Source organism: Anser brachyrhynchus (assembly GCF_964034855.1).
Source record: "Anser brachyrhynchus genome assembly, chromosome: 25".
Taxonomy (NCBI): domain Eukaryota; kingdom Metazoa; phylum Chordata; class Aves; order Anseriformes; family Anatidae; genus Anser; species Anser brachyrhynchus.
In genome coordinates, this window is record NC_137718.1 from 136,611 (window position 1) to 152,728 (window position 16,118).

Consider the following 16,118-nt stretch of genomic DNA (forward strand, 5'->3'; position numbering starts at 1 on the left):
GCCTAGCTAGCCTTCTGGTGTAATCAGTTCAGATACTCCTGCCTGCTTCTCATAGAAAACAAGCCTCATTACTAAACTTAATAATTATTAAACTTCCTCTCATTCATTCCCAGACTATCTGCTCTGCTGCAAATGTCAGCACCCCTTGCCACGTCAGCTGTCATCTCCTGAGGCAGACTGGATGCTTCGGCTTCCCTTTTCAGCCTCTCTCCCACCTGGTGTGTCCCACTTCCTTTCGCAAGCTTCTCTTTCATGCATGGCAAAGGAAGAAGGAAATGGAAGATACGAGTTCTGTGCCTTTCCATGCCAGGAGTGGGATGAAGAAGCTGCATCTCCTATGTCATGCTGTGCCAGCCAGCTGCTGGCTGGCTGGGCGCGCAGCAGTCACTGCTAGTGAGGTCCCTGCTCCACCGCATGGCAGTCTCGGTGCCTGTCATGGTGCACGGTGCTGGCACCACGCTTTGTCTCCACTCTCAGCAGAGCTAGGCATTTCACTTCACACTGAGATGTTCAGGAAATAGTATGCACCAACCTTAAAAGAATGACAACAGTAGTTAACAGATTAGTAAAGCTGACTAATGTGTAGGCAGCGCAGGGGTCACTAACCTTTAGTTATGGCAGCAGCAAATGAGATGACTGAGGAGAGAGGATTCAGGAGCCAGAAGCGAGCTAGCTTTTCTCAAGGAGAACTCAGAAAGTCAGTGTAGTTTCAAACTGGTCAGTAGAAATACTTGTTCATTATACAGAGTAGACCATCTTCATGTTCAAGTAGTGCACTTTACCATCCTTATGTACAGCTGAATAATTTCCTATTATCAGAATATCTTACACAAATTAACATTGTATGTTGGTGATAATATGAGACTGGTTTGCTAGCCAGAGAGTGTAACCGTACCAGAGTTTGGACAGGCACTGCCATGCACTGCCACCAAAGCAGTCCTCAAATATTTATTGTTGAATTTTGTTACAATTTTGTCCCATAATAGGTTGCTTACCTGCTGGTCTCCTGTGGAGTGACATTATTTTTAATTTAAATTTCTTTTCTCTCCATTTAATTTTCTTCTATAATCTCCTCTCTGTCATCTTTCCCAGTGCAGCAACACATGGATCCTGTAAGTCACCTTTTCTGTGGTAGCAATCACACACCGTAGCAGTACGTGTTTACAAGGGAATTTGTTGTTGCCTATGTCCTTGGAGTGGGCTCCCTGAAGCCTCTTCATCTGCAGCCCACCTCACACAGCCTGGGAGGTGCTTCCCACCTTCATCTCCCTGCAGATGTCTCTCTGACCTGGGAAGTTCAGCAGCACCACCAGCCCCTATGCACCTACAGCACCTTACTTTGCACCATGCTTCTGTTCTGCTTGAGAGGCAGATGGGGGGGGGGCTAACATTTGCTGATGGTCAGAAGCTCTTGCGGGCGGAGCTAGTCCCAAGCACACATTGCCATGGGGAGCACCACCCTCTTTGCTAGCCCTCAAAGGAAGTCAGTGATGCAGAGTGCTCCACCGTCCAGTTCTTGCTCAATGAAAACATCCTTCATCACCTTCCCATCTGCCAGGCACTGCGGGTAAAGCAGGCTTGCTCTGGTGGGCCCCACTCAGTCTGTACCCCCCACACCAGGCACTGGATGAGCACCCAGCGGCCTCCCTCCAGCATTGCTGATCTCTGTCCTCTCCCCAGAGAGGGAGGGGGTGCCCCAGTGAGCAGGTGCACAGAGAATGTCCTCAGGGGCTAGGGAGGGCAGGAGGGAGCGGTGACAGTGATGTCCTTGTGCAGCAGATCCCTCCTCAGCATTCCTGGTCAAGCCAGGAGCACCAGGCTACTGCTAAGAAGCACTAAAAGCAGATTAAATCCAGTGGTGCTCACCAGACTAACACCTTCCTCACTGGTGCAACTCCTGCCAGCCTTCTTGCTGATACAGAGGCTCTGGTGCAGTTGTGCCCACCCTCCTCAAACCTCAAAAAGAAAAAAATCTCTGCCAAAATACCAGCTGCAATACCACTCTCTCCTGCTGACCCCGACTGGAAATTGTACACTGTGAATCCACTGCTACAGCAGCAGCAGGACAGAACGCTCTTTCCCCCAAACATGGAAAAATCTTGATTTCCCATCTTCTTTATATGCAAGATGAACACTGTGGGAAGCTGTCTAGCAATGGGTTCTTCTATGCATTGCACAGATGTATTGGGTTTATGTGACTGGGTAAAAACCACCACAACAGCAGAGCACCCTCTTCTACTGCAGCACTGGAGCAGCCTCTGGTAATTAACGTCCTTCCCCAGCAGCCACTGAGGCAGCACTTTCCATCAAAAACAGATGCATGCCAAACTGAGCACAGGTGAGGGATGAAACAGCGGGAGGAGGAGAGAGAACAGCCAAAGGGCACTGAGGCTGAAGTGGCGAGGAGGACCCAGAGGCAGAGGGCAATGGTTGTACAGATCAGCACAATGCATTTCCTCAGATGTCTGCAAAGTCTCACATAGCTGCAGAGGAGCACCTAGATCTGGGGAGATTTTGGGTAAGGTTTTCCCTCAGCACAGAGCTTTCTAAACCCTTTCTGATTGCCCTAGACTAGGACATCAGCAGTCAAGAGCCCTGGAGGTTGGCAGGATGAAATTAACAGACCTCCTGGATCTTTCTGTTACAGGCCAAAGGAATGTAGATTTTTCAAACTTCACTCAAAAAAAAAATCAACTTACAACAAAAACTTAAGAAAAAAATGATAGAGCAAAATGCCAATCTTTACATCAAATAGGTCACTCTTTGCTTGGAGCTCATTTGCCTTGCAAATACTCTATTGTTACATGCTGGGTCCCTCCCTACTCACTTAAATGACTAACTCCACCCCAAAAAAGAACTTTTGCTGAAATTGCTGGAGGAGAGGCAGATCCTGCCCCTGAAACCATGGGGCCTGTCAGCTACTCATCAGAGACCTATGACTTGGTGAGTTGGGCCTGGCTTTGCTTGTTTGAGAGGACAACTGGGGAGAGCAGGTAAAGCTGGGGTGGGCTGAAAGACCTGGTTTCGATGTCACCGTCTTCTAACCCCTCCCATTAGGAGTGAGAGGGCCCGAGCAATAACTTACGCCAGTGCAATCGGACCTTGCATCCCTTAATTCTGGACTTGAGAGATGAGGGGACTGCAAGAGACACCGCTGCATTTGTGGGGAGCTGGTGCAATGTCACTGCAGCCACTGCAGTCCAGGGGCGCAAGATGTTCCCATGCAGAAAGCTGCATGATGAGTGGTGGCAACTTTGAGCTGAGGTGTTCTGGTGGGCATTGAGCCCCAGCACTGCCCTCTCATGGGCACCCAAACCCCAGCTCCTGTCAGAAGGGCCAGAACCTTGCCTGGAGAGCCTGGCCAACGCACCTCTGCCCCACGCTGCCCACCAGTCCAAGCGTTCCCTGCTGGGATGCCACAGCAGAACCCGCTCTGCCCCTAGCTGCCCCACTCTTGGCACAGCCGTTCTCGGTGACACAATGTGGGTGAAAAGCATGCGTTCAGAGTCCGTCGCGTTTTGCACCAACCTTCAGTGGTATAAATGACTGTGCGTAGTGTGCAAAGCTCTAGAACTCTCCTCTAGTGTCTTTAACAGGAATAACAAAGCAAGCCCCAGTGCTCGCTCTCCACACGTGAAAAACCTTCATATGACTATATACTCCTACCCCTGCTTGCCTTCTCCATGAACAGGCTGCCTGAGTCTGCTGTGAAGGGAATACATAGTATATTTACAAGTGGGGAATTTTAAAGCATAGACGATAAATTGCAAATACTTCTTCTATCTGGGAGTGATGACACCGTACATTTAGCCCTGTAATTTTCTGCTCTAAGCTTGCAAATGAAATACAGCAGCTGTACCTTTTAGAGCATATTGTGCTATCCAAGGGGGTGTCCACAGCAGTGCTATCATTAGCCAGGTTTTCAAATGTTGCAGCTCAGAATTTCTGTTTTCATACAAAGGCTCTCTGCGGCAGACCTCAGTTTTTGTTTATTTTCTGTTCCAGAGAGAAATGCTGGATTTAATTTTTACCATTTTTTCTCTCTCTCCTTTTTCCTATACATTAGGGAAGAGAGAGAAGACTGGGAGTGGGACAGGCACTTCCAACCCTCCTTATTTTTTTTCAGTTCATCCAGTCTAAAAACCCATTGCAAATAGTGCTCGTGTCCCTTACAAGTTTTTGCAGAAGGCACTTCTCTGTGACCTCTGCTGAAGTTCGGTGGCAGCACTAAAGCCTGCTAAGAGGTTAGAACTAAACTCCCTTTGTCATCGCTTTGTTGGTTCATTCCTTCATCTGAACTCTCCCTTGGACTCTCTCCTATGATCAGAAAACCATCCACATCCAAGCGTGCTGTCTGTCAATCTGCACTGTGTCACTGACTACAAGTAAGCAGCTGCTGGTGGCAAAGTGTGTAGTTTTCTAAGGCAGTCAAATTAAACAGCACTGGGATTTGTTCTTTGGATACAAAACTTTCTAGAACCTTAGCTTAGCAATTTTACCTCTGTTGTGAACTATTGTAAGTTACAGAGGAGACCCCAGACAAGAGGAGAAACTCAGCTAACTTTGGGACTAAGTGTGAACAGTCCCATGCCACAGCAGAAACAGTTTTATATCTTTTCTCAGAATTCACGTGGTTGGGAGTTTGTGACATGCGTTTCCTAGGAGCTTCTCAGGTTTCTCGTCCTCCCTGGAACTGATCACAGATCACACACGAGCAGTGTCACATATGGTCTGGGGATGCCATATATTGGTGAGCTTAATGCTTGCATCAACATGTCCAGAGAGATTTGCAAAAAAAAGGCCTCAACACTGTTCTAGCAAAGCAGTGACACAAAACCGCATTAACAAGAAAGGACCGGTTGACTGATAGAGCAAATGCAGAATGAAAACAATTGGAACATTTGCACTGAAAGGGCATTTATCTAAGTATTTTCCCAGCAAGTACAGCAATGGCTTCACCTAATCTTTGCTACCCTATGGGACCAATTATCTGTGTAATCTTGTGGAAAAGTAACATAACCAAAATTATAGTCCCAAGTCTCAACAGCAAGAAAATTTTGCCCACTTAACCTTCCTGAGCTGCAAACTAGAGAAAGAAAAAAAAAGTTGAAGAAAGACCACTGAGATTGCCATGAGGTCTCCTAAGGTGCTGAAGGCCAATTCTTGTTATGATGAGGCCAACATGGCTCAAGAGGCAAAAAAGGCACCTGCATTACAGGAACATGGCATTTACTTATACGTTAGTTTCCCTAGTTCAACCACCAGAGAGCTTATGAGCAGAAATTCTATCACAGTAGCTTGCTGAGCTGCACACTGACATGAGCAATTTCTATTTTATGGCTATGGGAATGAAACATGCTTCTCCTGGCCCTGGATGGGCTAGAAGGGAATGACTCACTTGGAAAATCCCTAATAGCGTACAGACTGCTGCTCTTCTACAGGCAAATGGTTTCATTGTTGGCAGTTGTGGGGAACTGAGAAAAGCAGCTGACATGCAGAGGAGACCTGCGTAACTTTGAGATATGGGTTAGAGGGGAAAAGAGATTCCTAAGCAAATAGAATGCAGGATCATGCCTCCCCCTGCCATGACCCCAGGTGTGCACTTTACTGCTTAGTTACAGAAAAACTCACCGCTTTACTGTCACATTCCCCCTGCAGTATACACACATTGCTCGGGTTTTATTGTATTGCAGGAGAGCTGTGCAAAGGTTGCCCACATGCAGCCCATTCACTTATCCCATCCCAGATCAGGCAGCCACCCGCTTCCAGTCTGGAAATGGAAATCACAGCAGAGTCCCCAAAAGCCCTGGCTTGTCATTCAGTGCATCTCCTACAGCTCTGGTCCCTGCCCTTCCCATCTCAGCCTGGACTCTGACTTTTCATCCTTTTCTATTCATCTTCAACTCATCTCTGTCCGCTCCCACCCACACTCACTGCTCGGAGATGCACATGAGAGGACGCCTGAGACACAGCTCTGTGCACACTTCCTCTGCCCGCAGTGAGTGGCTTACAGTAAGAGCCCTACCTGCCACCTTATCTGCAATCAGATGGTGGCTGATAGTGGCCTCTGCACCTCCGGCTCCAACTGTAAGGTGATGCTGGAAACTGTTCTGCGGCCAAAGCCGTTCAACATCACACACGCCACCCACCTGTAGTCGTTGGCAGTGCTGGTGTGGTTCCAGGCAGTGCTCCAGCCAGCGGACCCAGCCGCTTCCCCTCATTTCCTTTTTCCCTTTAAAACTAGAACTGTTCAACCTCTCCCCAGCTAAGTTATTCACATTCCCTTTGGGGTTTTCCAGCGAGGTCACCATGGAATCCAGAGCAGCCCCGTTTGGTCATTGTGCCAAATTGCAAAGGTTCTTCATTTGGTTTTCTTTCTTAGGAGGCTGGGAATGGACCTGGAAGGCAGTGGGCAGCATGCTGTCTGCACCCACAGTGCCACAGCTGGCCTCACACTCAACAGGGGCCACTCAAACAAGAGTGTTCCCCCTGCCCCAAAGCCAGCAACCATGCATCTGCAGCATCACTGAGAAAGTCCCCTGGCGGTGCCCTGCTTTAGATTTAAGGATCTTGCCCCAGCCAATGCATTGCTGCATTTCTGTGTGCCAGTCACTCCTGACACAGAGTCCAGGTATGAAATAGCTAGGTATGAAAGCCATAAAGAAAACAAACTGGGAAGGATTTTTAAAGGCTTTTGTCTTCAGTAGCAATCTTCAGTCTCATACCATAAACCAGAAAAATAATTGTTCTTTGGAATATGAACATAGCTTGCCCAAGGCTGCAGTCGCACTGTTACATTAGGGGAAGACAGTTTTGTACGTGTGAGGTTTTGGGCAGGGAAGATGACTACTAGCCCCCGAGGGAGCTAGCTCTCAACCCCTTCGGGAGGAAGCGCTGCAGTGTCGCATCACAGCACAGAAGCAGCATGGGGGGCACGGAGCTGGCAGGGAAGGGGACCCTTGAAAGACCCAGAGTCCCTTGGGTCAGACCAAAGTCTGCCTGGCTCGGCACTCATTCTCTGCAGTAGCCAAAGGTAGAGGCCTGGGTAAGAGCTGGGCAAACTGATTTTACACTTTCCCCAAGGGCTTGCTTGCCCTCCTACCATCCCCTGCTTGAGGACCATGCAAGCCAGCTGCCTTTTGCATGTGTTCAGTAATGCTCTTTAGACATCTGCTCCTTCAATGCACCCAAGCTCCCCTTAAAGCCATGTAAGTGGTTTCAGCAACGTAGCAGTTCGAGTTGAGCACTGCCACATCAGCTCTTTACCCCCAGACAGTTGCTTGCAGAGGCACACAGCACATCAGAAGAGGAAGGTTTTAACAGAGAAGAAACATAATCACCCTTTCCAGCTCGGTATAACGCAGGAGTTGAGAATATTTGCAGTCACTTGGCTTAGGAGCACATGCAGGGGAAGGGGAGGAGTGGACAAAAAAAAAAAAAAAAAAGCTCTAAAGCTGTTTAAAGCAGGGCCAGTATTTTTAGCTGGGAACTTTGGCTGATGAGGGAAGGAGCAGCAGGTGCAAACAGCTACAGCTGGCAGTGAAAGGTATGAAAGCAGCGAGCAGGGACTTCCGCTGTGGTTGACACTGAAGTCTCAGTGTTGGTCTCCAGAGAGGGTGTGGGTGGGGGAGTGCACAACTACTGCTGCGGGGCTCTTCCCGTTTTGTCACTGATTTCTGAGCTTGCCACAAGCCTCCCAGGCTGCTCTTTTTCTGTGACAGTCTACATCTGAGCCCTTTGCTTTTGTTAGCACCTAACTCCTGCCAAAGCGCCTGAAGACAGAGGGTGCCCACCATCTGCAGTAGCTCTGCCACACTTTCCTTACCAGGTATCAGCCGAGGGTCTGAGTGGCATTTTTCAGATTCCCTTTCTGGCTTTGACTGCAATTAATTCAGAACCACAAGGTTTACCAACAGACCAGATTTCTCTTTCCAGAACAATCACTGTAGCTGTGGCACCCCACTGCCTCAGATGCATTCACTCCTCACACCTGCCCTAGAACTTTCTCTGAGTGCATGTTAAGCAATTCCAACCTTGGCTGCTGCTGTCCCACCTCGCCTTGCTCAGTGGACACTGCCCCAGGTGGCTCCAAGGTCTCCAAGCAACTGCTCAGAGCATGGCTGCGGTCAGAAACAAGTAAATCAGCAGGTGCAATGGGGCAAGCAGCAGAGCACACAGGAGGCTGTCCTGAATCCTTGTGCTAGAGCTGCTCAGCTGCGCTCAAGAAGTGGAGGTATCAGGAGGGCAAGAAAAATGAGTACTGAAACCTCCTTCCTATCAGGAAAGGGCAGAAGGGAATGGGATCAGTACATACAACTCGAGGTACAATGTGCTCTGCGGTGAATCTCACCACCTTTGTACCTGACAGCAGGCAGGCCAGGGACAGGCTATGCCACAAAGAGCTAGGAAAAAAAAAAAAATCAGGAAAGCTAACAGACACACGTTGTGTGTTGTGAAAAAGCAAATGCCACCAGCAGGTAGCTCAGCAAAAAACTGAAGATGAAAGTGGTCCTCTGTCTGGACACCAGAACACCCCCAAAAACACTCGTTAAGGATTACAGAGCACGCAGCCCCTCACAGTCAGGGGTCAGGACAGCCTCTCCCCTCGCTGCTGCCTCTCATGGGACCCCAGCCACCACACTGCGGCCAGGTCCCACCTCCTCCTGCTGCAGCACACAGCGGTGCTCTGCCCCAGGCCTGTCAGGTGCAGCTGCGTGACAGCATTCTTCTGTTCAGAAACTGCCTTCCTGTAACCAGATTCTCTCTGTTCCCCAGAGCCAGGCGGAGCTGAGTGGTTACTACGAGGCTGAGAACACAACCCCTTCTTTGGAGGGCTACTTTTGCTTCAATCCAGCCTCATCTGTGGTTGGCAACCAGAGAGACCCCTTCAGAAAGGTCTTCATGCCCCTCATCTATCTGCTTATGTTTGTGCTGGGAACTGTGGGCAATGCCCTGGTCCTGGTCATTTTAGAGAGGTTCAAGCGGTCTCGCACAACCACGGAAAACTTCCTCTTCCACCTCACCCTGGCCAACCTGGCACTGCTGCTCACCTTCCCCTTCAGTGTGGTTGAGAGCTTGGCCGGGTGGGTATTTGGGACTTTCCTCTGCAAGATCCTCAGTGCTGTCCACAAGATCAATTTCTACTGCAGTAGCATGCTGCTGGGGTGCATTGCGGTAGACCGCTACCTGGCCATCGTTTACGCAATCCACACCTACCGCAAACGCAGAGCTCGCTCCATCCACCTCACCTGCATGGCAGTCTGGCTCTGTTCCTTGCTCTTGACCTTACCCGATCTCATCTTCATGGAAGTCTGGACAGATGAGAGCAACCGCAGCATTTGCTATTTTCCAGAGATTGGGATTCATGGCAACAACGCGTGGCTGGCAACCCGTTTCCTGTACCACACCGTGGGTTTCTTTGTGCCCCTTCTGGTCATGTGTTATTGCTACATGGCCATCGTCCGGACTCTGTGTCAGTCCCAACGCCTGCAGAGGCAAAAAGCTGTCCGCGTAGCCATCCTGGTCACAGGTGTGTTCCTGCTCTGCTGGAGCCCATACCACATCGTCATCTTTCTGAACACACTTACCAAGCTAGAAGCCTTCACCAAGAACTGCCTCCTGGAAGACCAGCTGGACACAGCCATCATGGTGACAGAGGCCATCGGCTTCACACACTGCTGCCTCAACCCCATCCTCTATGCCTTCATTGGGGTCAAGTTCCGTAACGACTTCTTCCGTATCCTGCAGGAGCTTGGCTGTATAAGCCAGGAGACCCTACAGGAGATCCTGGAGGTGACCAGGAAGGGCAGCGGAATCGAGTCTGACAACACCACCTCTATCTCCACTTTCTAACTCAGAAAGGCTGCTGCAGGGCAGAAGTGACCTGTGGTGTGCCTGTTCGGTGGCACACGTGCTGTGGCCTCAGTCCTAAGTTTCACAAGTGTCCCCACCATTCTCTTTACTCCTCAGAAAACAGATCTAATAGCCACCTAACACCCAAATCCCACCGGATACCTTCCCTGGATCCTTCTGGTTCACATACATTCAGAAATCTGTCTGGCAGCTGTTGGCAAATGCCTGATGGTCACACTGACAGGGCTGGATGAACGCAGGCAGGTTGAACCCGATATCACCACATCTCCCTCAAAACAATTGACTGCAGGTGTCCTGTGCACACAGCCAGACACAGGACTGGGTTGCCGGGGGGTAGGAAAAAAAGCACAGCCAAGTAAAGGTGGAGCCATGTCAGTGAGCAAGCACTGAGGACAAAGATGAAACAAGTTCCCATTTCACCTGCTCAGGTCACTAGACATGCCCAAAGGAAGCAGTGGGACTCAATCACCACGGCAGATAAAGTCAGAGATGCAAGCAGGACCAGCAGGGGACACAGAACTCACCCCAGTAACACAGACACACAGTGCCAGTCTCTGGCTGGAATATCATTCCTCCTGCTGTGTGACATCCTGCAGCCCAGTCACAGCACACTGATCTTCCCAGCTCAGCTCATGCCAGGAGGCTGGGTTGTGGACTCAGACTTGACTGCCGCAGATGCCTTTCCTGACACCAGCCAAATCCTTTGCTGTTCACTTGATCTGTTGCACTGCTGTTCATAGAATCATTTAGGTTGGAAAAGACCTCAAACGTCATCAAATCCAACTGTTAACCTAACACTGCTAGTCATAGCTCCAGTGAGCAACCAGCTGAAGTAAAGGCCTGACTGTTCAAAAGCTTTCTTTTAAGGAAGGTGACTGTCTGAACAGATGGCTTCAGTCTTGTGACTGAGCACAGAGAAGATGAACCACATCTTTAGGAGGCTGAAGGTGTCACTTTTTTTTTTTTTGCAACTGATTATACAGTGCTTTGTGGGTTCTGAAAGGAGGAGACCCATTACCTCAGAGTCAGGTAGAACATGGAAGGAAGAGCTAATTTGCATTATTTCTGTTTGGTTTTAGCGGGCCAAATGGGAACATGGCATTTTGCTTAGCGCTGTGCTTTCAGATATTCTTGCTCTACCTGCATGCATGGAGCCTTTAGATGTTGAGTGCATCAAGGTTTACACAGAAAAAACCTGAGCATTGATTTTGCCTTGAACCATGAGTGTCCAGCAACTGCCTGGATCAGGGCTTCTCAGTAACAAGTCGGTCCAAAACAAGAGTGGCAGCTCATTATTACACCACAAGCTAGCATGTAGGGCAGCCCTAACAGACTTGTGCAGCCTGCTGTTTCCTAGTGGGCCTCGTCACAGTAACGTGTCAGCACACACACAGCATTGCTTCGTTACATTTCTCTTATTAGCTAAACATTGCTTTGGCCTAAACTGAATGATAGTCACACACACAAACTGTCACACGGGAACGACCCTAACCACAAGCACAAGTTAAAAATCTGCTGTACCACTCACCTCACTGTTTATGCAAAGTTGGAACAATGGCAGTTCTACTGCTGCAGTGGGGATTTTGTGCTAAAATCCCTTCTGAAGTTCAATCCACTATCAAAAAGCTCAGTTACAACCTAACCTCACCACAACCAAGGGCCACGCTGCAAAGAGCAATAATTAAGGAATGGGTCACTTTAGACTAGTCTGGCTCAGGCAGAGATCTGAATAAGTTGTCTACAGATTCTGACATGACAAGAAAACTCCCCAAATGTAAGGCCTTTATAGAAAGAACAGTCTGCCATTTCCTGCAGCGCTGCATCTTTGAAGCTGAAACCTTCAGGTGATGGTGACTGTGGCTGTCCAAGCACGAACAGCAGAGGAAGAGCTGCTCTTTGAAGCCTTCCCTTGCTACCTCTACAGTTGTACCAGTGAACGAACCCATGCAGATGTGTTGTAAACACCTCCCTAGCCCCAGTCTATGGGAACTATGTCCTTACAAAAACATTACTGAGGAATTGAACAGTCAGAGTGCAAATCCTTACAGCATTCACAGAGTAAAAGGAAAATCTACACACAAAATATGGGTGAACAAATTACGCATCTATTGTTACTATGGTGTTTAGCACTGGCATGTCAGTGAACTTTTTTAAAGTTTACAAGAGCTGTAACAAACAAATAAAGTACTATCTCTTCCCACATACGGTGCTTGTAAGCAGTTGCCTGCATTTGTGTCACTTTGAGAAGGGAAATGCACCTGCAAATGGAGTAGGTTGATGGCACGTTCCTGCCATGCGTCCCCCTTTGCGCAGGGACCCGAGAGCTCACAGAGAGCAAAGGCTCTGTTGTGCTCAGAGACCATCAAGCCCCGCGTTTAGCTCGTTGTTACAGACTGCCCCAGCAGCTGCTGCCCTGAGGGGAGAACCACCCCTGGGGCTAGTGTTTGGCCAGGCTGGGAGCTGGCAGACCACGAGGGTGGACTTTGCTCCTGCAGCAACCTGCACGTTGGCTTGGAGGGCCTAGGAGCCAGATACAGACAGACACAGAGCTGGGGGAGGGAGAGCCCAGAGCGACCTCTGCCATTGCAGGGCTCTCCCCAGCCACTTTCCATCCCTACTGCATCAAGCCAGCTGTTGTTTCAGTTGCCCTGCTTCCTCTCATGATTACAGCTGAGCTGGGTATGCAGCAAGAGGCCCACATCTGTGGCTGTGCTGGAAATGAGAAAGAGATGAGACTGCCTTAATTCCCATCGGCAAGTTCGGATACTGCCCTGTGGGTCTCACCTCTGTCCTCAGCTGGGCCCTAAGGACTCACTCAGCCTGCTGAATGGCAACATGAAGCAGCAAGAGGAACTCTCCTTCACCACCCAGGAAGCTGGGCTTTCCACTCCCCAGGGCCCAGCCCAGCCCCACAGAGTGACGCAGAAAGGCACCGCTCCTGGCGCGTGCCGGAGAGGGACAGTGCCAAGCACTGCGGCATGGCTCCCGCAGGGAGGTGACGTCCACATCACCACAGCATACCCAGCCCTGTGTGACCCCAGCCCTGGGCACCGCTCCGCAACAGAAGCTGGAGCAGACAGCCCACAAGCAGCCCTGGTGCTCACCAAAGGGGCCACGGAGCAGCTCCCAGGGCAACATGCTGCTCCCTCTTTCCTATGGGGTGACTGAGCTGCCCAGGAACTGTAGCTTGGTTGTTTTAGTTAGCAGAGATCCCGCTGCGCACAGCGGCCATGAGGCTGTGGCAGGCAGTGAAGCACACACCAACAGGCGTGAGGCAGGGAACGCATGAGTGACCGCGTGCCTGGGAGCACTGCAGAGCAGGGGCTCTCCCCACACCCTTGCACAGCTCCAATACCCGCACCCACTGCAACTCGCAGAGTTTCATTTTCCTTATCAAGACAACAACCTACCGCCTTCCCCCAATCTCTCAGTGGGAAACAAATGCTCAAGCACTTCAGCGTCCACACTGCTGACTTCTGCATCTTCCTCATCGTGGCTCTGGACATGCATCGCCCCCACCACCCAGACCCGCGCACTTGGTTCTTGGCAGCGTCTGCTACCCCAGCTCCGCACGCAGGCAGCAGCGCAGCCCCTGCCTCAGCTCCAAGCAGTCTCCATGAGCCCCACGGCACAGGCCCCACACACTGCTGTAATCCCAGCCTGCTCTGTTTGCTCCGGTTCTCCCCCAAAGGACGCAGCAGCTATGGCACACACAGGTTTTGCCATGCTACGCATGGCATGCTCAGCACCAGAGGGAACCGTGTGGCTCCAGACGCTAGCAGACAGCAGGGGCAGCCAGTCCTAACCCTAGGTCACCTCTCCACCCTGCAGTCCTGTCAAGACCTTGAGTTATCTCATGCCCAGCCCTGGGCATGCCCACCTACCTGGGAGGTGTCCCGTTGCACCTCATCCTGCCTAGGAGGTCCCCAGTCCCAGCCAGCAGCAGAGGCTGGTTGCTGTCTGCTGCAGGAAAGGCACAGCCTCAAGGCAGCATCCACACCAAGCGCAGGTGTCCCAGGTCCTCCAGGAGCTCACAGACATCTCATGGAGACCAGGAGCTTCTCTTCAGAGGCGCACAGCTGCTGCCTCAGTGGCAGGAGACGGGACCGACAGCGATGGGAACAGTGCTCGCAGCTCAGCTTGGCACTGGACCCCTCACCCTTGCCCATCCCTGCCTGGCACTAGAGGCTGGGAGCAGCCACCAGGCCAGGATCCACAGCTAGGACAAAGGGACCAGCAGCAAGCAAGAGAAGAAAATGAGACTGCTTCTCCTGCGGCTGTTGATTACTTGCAGCAGTTAAAGAACCGCCTCAAGCCACAGAAGCTAGAGGATGGGCTAGCACGAGGATGGGACAGAACAGCAGCACAGCCTGGACTTACACAGCAAAATCCACAACACGTTAAGGAAGCACGCCAAGCTACATGGTCACGTCTCGCTCAGTCCTGAGGGAGGGAGGCATCACACAAGCAGCTCATGAGGTCCAGATCATTCACTTAGCACAGACTGAACAACTGACCCTGCTGAGAGCAGGGGCTGACCTAGATTTCACAAGATGACTTCAACTGCAGTGAAGTCTCAGCATGTATTAGGCACAGACAACTTTCACATCCCAGAAGAGCTCGTCTCCTCTCAAACAGAGTAGCTAACTGACAGAAAAGTATTTATATTGGGTCCAGCTGGGCTCCCTTATCAGCACCAACCTGCCACAGGTGACATTAGCCGAGCTCCTCCAGGCACCACCATGCTGTGCACACCTGCTTGCAACCCTGCAGAACTTCACACAGACCATCGAAGACAGGCACAAGGTCAGGTTTTGAAATTTGTCTTTTTAATAAAAAGGCACCTATAAAACAGGTCAATACATTACAGGCAGCACAGATACCCAAAAACAAGCCTAAAAATTGTTTCAAATAAAAACCAATAAGATGTCTTCACATATTGTATTTATATATTTATATTTATATATATATTTATATAATGGTACAAAATGACTGGGGAAGTTTCTCCATGGGATGACAGAGAACAGGTCAGTCACCATTACCTCAATGTGAAAGCTAATTCCAGGTGTGTGATTATTTGATGTACTGAAAGATGCTGTTTCCCAACGTTTACTTTTCAGAGCCAGAAAAACATTGCAAAGTCATGGCTAAAACATGGGCAAACCTTTTACTGTGATTAGGTGGAGTCAGTACACAGAACTCAAGCTGAGAAGCCGAGCAATAAACTACAAGACACAAGACTAGACACAGCTCATGGCAGCAGGTAAACTCTGCCCAGGTCTAACAAGGACTCGCTGTTACTTAGCTTCCAGAGAAGCTCCTGCCATAAGTGCTGATCTCGGGCACAGCTGGGAGCGGTGCCCAGGCAGAAGGTGCTGTGCAGCACCTCATCTCCCTGTGGTTCACCCATCACAGCGGTCAGGGTAGGGCTGGCTGGCTTCAGGGCAGGGGGATTTTGAGGAAGAGCCCTGACCGCTGCTCTGAAATCCACAGCTCACAGCTGAAATAATGCCAGGATTTCCCTTTTGTATACAGGCCTGCTGAGTTGAAAGGGTTTGCTTCCTAGTAATTTATCACCGAAGGACAGGACTTCCTCCTGCCATCAGGCTGCCCGCGCCCACGTGCAGGCAGCGGTGGCTTCTCCAGTGCTGCGGAGCAGTGCGCTGCGGGCTCGGGCTGACACAGGGACAACGTGCTGCTGACAGAGTGACGATGGGGAGCCCTAGGCAACTTCTGAGTTGGGCTAGGTGGAGGGGACAACAGGGAAGGTACTGACAGGCAGAGATCTTAACTGGACCGAAATAACAGCTGTCTACAGACAAACAAAAAAGCTTTTTTTTTTTTTTAATAAAAAATATTATGGCTTTAAACTAACCGAGACTAGCTGGTGGGTGATGAGCAAGGTTCAGGGATGGCACTGGTATTTGGATGTTTACAAGAAAATACCAGCAGCCAACACCCCAAAGTGCAGCCAAGGGAAGCCACAGCCTTTCAGGCTAGTCAAGCTAAGAAAAAGCTGCATCTGCTCGAGCCACATCCTCCCAGATGAAACACACAGTCTGAAAGGATGGAGAATCCAAGCAGCTACAATGTCAGGTCCAAAGCACACTTGCTTAGCCCGGGTTGAAGACCATTCCTCTTTGCCCTAACTGCCAAGGCAGGGACGAGCACTTTCCAGGATTGTTCCTGTTTTGCCACTTTTGAAAACGATGCTCAGTCAGATCATAAACAACACAAAGCAGGAG

At 50.2% G+C, this 16,118-nt stretch overlaps 1 protein-coding gene across 1 annotated transcript; it reads left to right on the forward strand.

The window, feature by feature from the left end:
* Positions 1-2,770: 2,770 nt before the first annotated feature.
* Positions 2,771-15,717, forward strand: CXCR5 (C-X-C motif chemokine receptor 5). Its single transcript, XM_080567804.1, has 2 exons — positions 2,771-2,943; positions 8,776-15,717. Exons 1-2 carry the CDS (start codon positions 2,905-2,907, stop codon positions 9,850-9,852), a joined length of 1,116 nt encoding a protein of 371 aa, XP_080423930.1. The 5' UTR covers positions 2,771-2,904; the 3' UTR covers positions 9,853-15,717.
* Positions 15,718-16,118: the final 401 nt, after the last annotated feature.